The sequence below is a fragment of the Geospiza fortis genome, unplaced genomic scaffold (genome assembly GCF_000277835.1).
Source record: "Geospiza fortis unplaced genomic scaffold, GeoFor_1.0 scaffold1545, whole genome shotgun sequence".
Taxonomy (NCBI): Eukaryota; Metazoa; Chordata; class Aves; order Passeriformes; family Thraupidae; genus Geospiza; species Geospiza fortis.
In genome coordinates this window covers 14495-17402 of record NW_005054931.1, presented here as the reverse complement: position 1 = coordinate 17402, position 2908 = coordinate 14495, and the positions used below count along the sequence as shown (strand labels likewise).

The 2908-nt window shown below is 49.4% G+C and overlaps 1 protein-coding gene across 1 annotated transcript in view; it reads right to left on the bottom strand.

Moving 5' to 3' along the window:
• Positions 1 to 480: 480 nt before the first annotated feature.
• The window catches only part of RNF41 (ring finger protein 41), an 11619-nt gene continuing 9191 nt past the window's right edge, over positions 481 to 2908 (bottom strand). Inside the window, exon 6 of the mRNA XM_031065624.1 lies at positions 481 to 2908. Within this exon, the coding sequence (XP_030921484.1) occupies positions 2642 to 2908 (267 nt within the window). The 3' untranslated portion in view covers positions 481 to 2641.

The following is a 2908-nucleotide window of genomic DNA, read 5'->3' as shown; positions in this document are numbered from 1 at the left end:
TGACTCCTTCTTTATGATCTTTTTAAGGGCAGGAGAAGTAGCAACCCCACTCTAGTCCCGGCTCTTTTTGGGGTAGGGACCCCCCATTCTCAGCTCTTTTTGGGGTGGGGACCCCCTGTTCCAATCCCAGCTCTTTTTGGGGTAGGGACCCCCCAATCCCAGCTCTTTTTGGGGTGGGGACCCCCAGTTCCAGCCCCGGCTCTTTTAGGGGTGGGAACAGTGGGGACCCCCCCTCTATTCCCTGATCTTTTTGAGGGAACCCCACTCTGGGCCCTCTCTCCCTCAAGGGGAACAGGTTCATCCTTTTTGGGGAGCACATTTGGGGGGCTCCAGGGCAGGACCCTCAGCCACCCCCATTCCCTCCCAAGAGTGAAATTTATTAATCACCAGATCCCAAATCCACCCATTTTTACCCCAAGACTGAGCCCCCCCGACACGGGGAGGGTTTTGGGGTGCAGGAGGAGGCCCCCAAAACGGGGATAAAGCAACCAGAATTCTGTTTATTGATCACTTCAATCCCTGCCTCCCGCCGGATCTGCCGGGACCGACACCGGAGGAGAAACAATGGTAAAAAAAAAAAAAAAAACCAAACAAAAAACCCCAAAAATAAATGCAAATAAATTAAATTAAATTCCCAACGAGTCCCAGGCCAGAGGTGCCTGCCCACGGTTACTTGGAAAATCAAATAGAAAGGGAGAGTAAAAAAAAAAAAAGAAGAAAAAAAGGGAGAAAAAAAAGGTCCAAAAAAAAAAAAATCTGAAGTACAAAAAAAAAAATAAAATAAAAATACAGAACCACAATCACGAGTGTCTGGAAAAAGAACACCAAGGGTGGAGAGAGCAGAGCCAAACACGGATTGGGAGGAGGTGGGAGATGCTCCCGGGGTCAGGGAACGGGGCATGCACGAAAAGAGGGGGACAGGAGGGTCCCCAAGGCCAAGGAGCCCTCGCCGCAGGGTTGGTGACACTGGGGACACCAGGCCAGGTGGAAATTGCAGAGAGGAGATGGAGCTTGCAGGGTTTGGGGGCTCTGGAGCCCCCACTCCCCTCTCTTGGAACGGGGTGAGCTGAGCTGGGTTTGAAACGGGTCCAATCCAGCGGGGAACCCCAAAAATCTGAGTCCAGGAAACCCCAAAATCCAGAGTCCAGGGAACCCCAAAAATCCGAGTCCAGGAAACCCCAAAATCCAGAGTCCAGGAAACCCCAAAAATCCCGAGTCCAGGAAACCCCAAAATCCAGAGTCCAGGGAACCCCAAAAATCCCGAGTCCAGGGAACCCCAAAAATCCGAGTCCAGGGAACCCCAAAATCCAGAGTCCAGGGAACCCCAAAAAGCTGAGTCCAGGAAACCCCAAAATCCAGAGTCCAGGGAACCCCAAAAATCCCGAGTCCAGGGAACCCCCGCTGTCCTGAGGAGGATTTTTTTCAGATTTCCAGATTTTCATGCTGTGAGGGAGAATCACAAACCCTACAAATCCAAGTCCAGGAAACCCGCACCATCCCGAGGTGGTGGAACCGTTGATTGTTTTCAGATCTTCTCGTCGTGAGCAAAAATCACAACCCCAAACTCCCAAATCCACGAAACCCCTGACACCCCGACTTGGATTATTTTTGGATCTCTTCCATCCCATGAGCAAAAAACCCAAGTCCAGGAAACCCCTGCCACTCCAAGTTGGATTCTTCTCAGATTTCCACGTCATGAACAAAAATCACAACCCCAAAATCCCAAATCCATAAAACCCACACCATCCCGGAGCTGGATTTCTCTCAGATCTCCTCCACACCATGAGCAAAAATCACAACCCCAAGAATCCAACTCCAGGAAACCCCTACTGTCCCGAGCTGGATTATTTTTGGATCTCCTCCATGACCAAAAATCACAACCCAAAACCCCTGCCATCCCAAGGCTGAATTTCTCTCAGATCTCCTCCATGCCATGAGTGAAAAACCCAAGTCCAGGAAACCCCTGCCATCCCCAAGGTGGATTTTTCTCAGAGTTGGATTTTTCTCAGAGCTGGATTTTTCTGAGTTGGATTTTTCTCAGAGCTGGATTTTTCTCAGAGCTGGATTTTTCTCAGAGTTGGATTTTTCTCAGAGTTGAATTTTTCTCAGAGCTGGATTTTTCTCAGAGCTGGATTTTTCTGAGTTGGATTTTTCTGAGTTGGATTTTTCTCAGAGTTGGATTTTTCTGAGTTGGATTTTTCTGAGTTGGATTTTTCTCAGAGCTGGATTTTTCTGAGTTGGATTTTTCTCAGAGCTGAATTTTTCTCAGAGCTGGATTTTTCTGAGTTGGATTTTTCTGAGTTGGATTTTTCTCAGAGCTGGATTTTTCTCAGAGTTGGATTTTTCTGAGTTGGATTTTTCTCAGAGTTAGATTTTTCTCAGAGCTGGATTTTTGAGTTGGATTTTTCTCAGAGCTGGATTTTTCTCAGAGCTGGATTTTTCTGAGTTGGATTTTTCTCAGAGCTGGATTTTTCTGAGTTGGATTTTTCTCAGAGCTGAATTTTTCTCACAGCTGGATTTTTCTCAGATCATCTCCACGCCACGAGCAAAAATCCCAACTCCAGAAAACCCCCGCTGTCTCAAGCTGGATTTTTTTCACATCTCCTCCCCAAACCCCCCTCCATCCCTAGGTGAACTCCTCTCAGATCTCCTCCACTCCGTGAGCGAAAATCATGACGAGCCCCGGCTCCAGCACCATGTCCTCTCCCATGTGCTGGTTCTCGCAGGCCATCACCACCACGGCCTGCTTGCCGGGGATGCGTTTGGCCACGTAGTTCTCGTAGTATCTGCGGTTCATCTGCCTCGTCTCCAGCGTGGCCAGCCCCTGGGGCCAGTTGCGCTCGTGGGCGTTCTCGATGAGCTCGTTGGTGATGGACGCCGGGCAGCCGCTCTCCACCCGCGGGCGCTT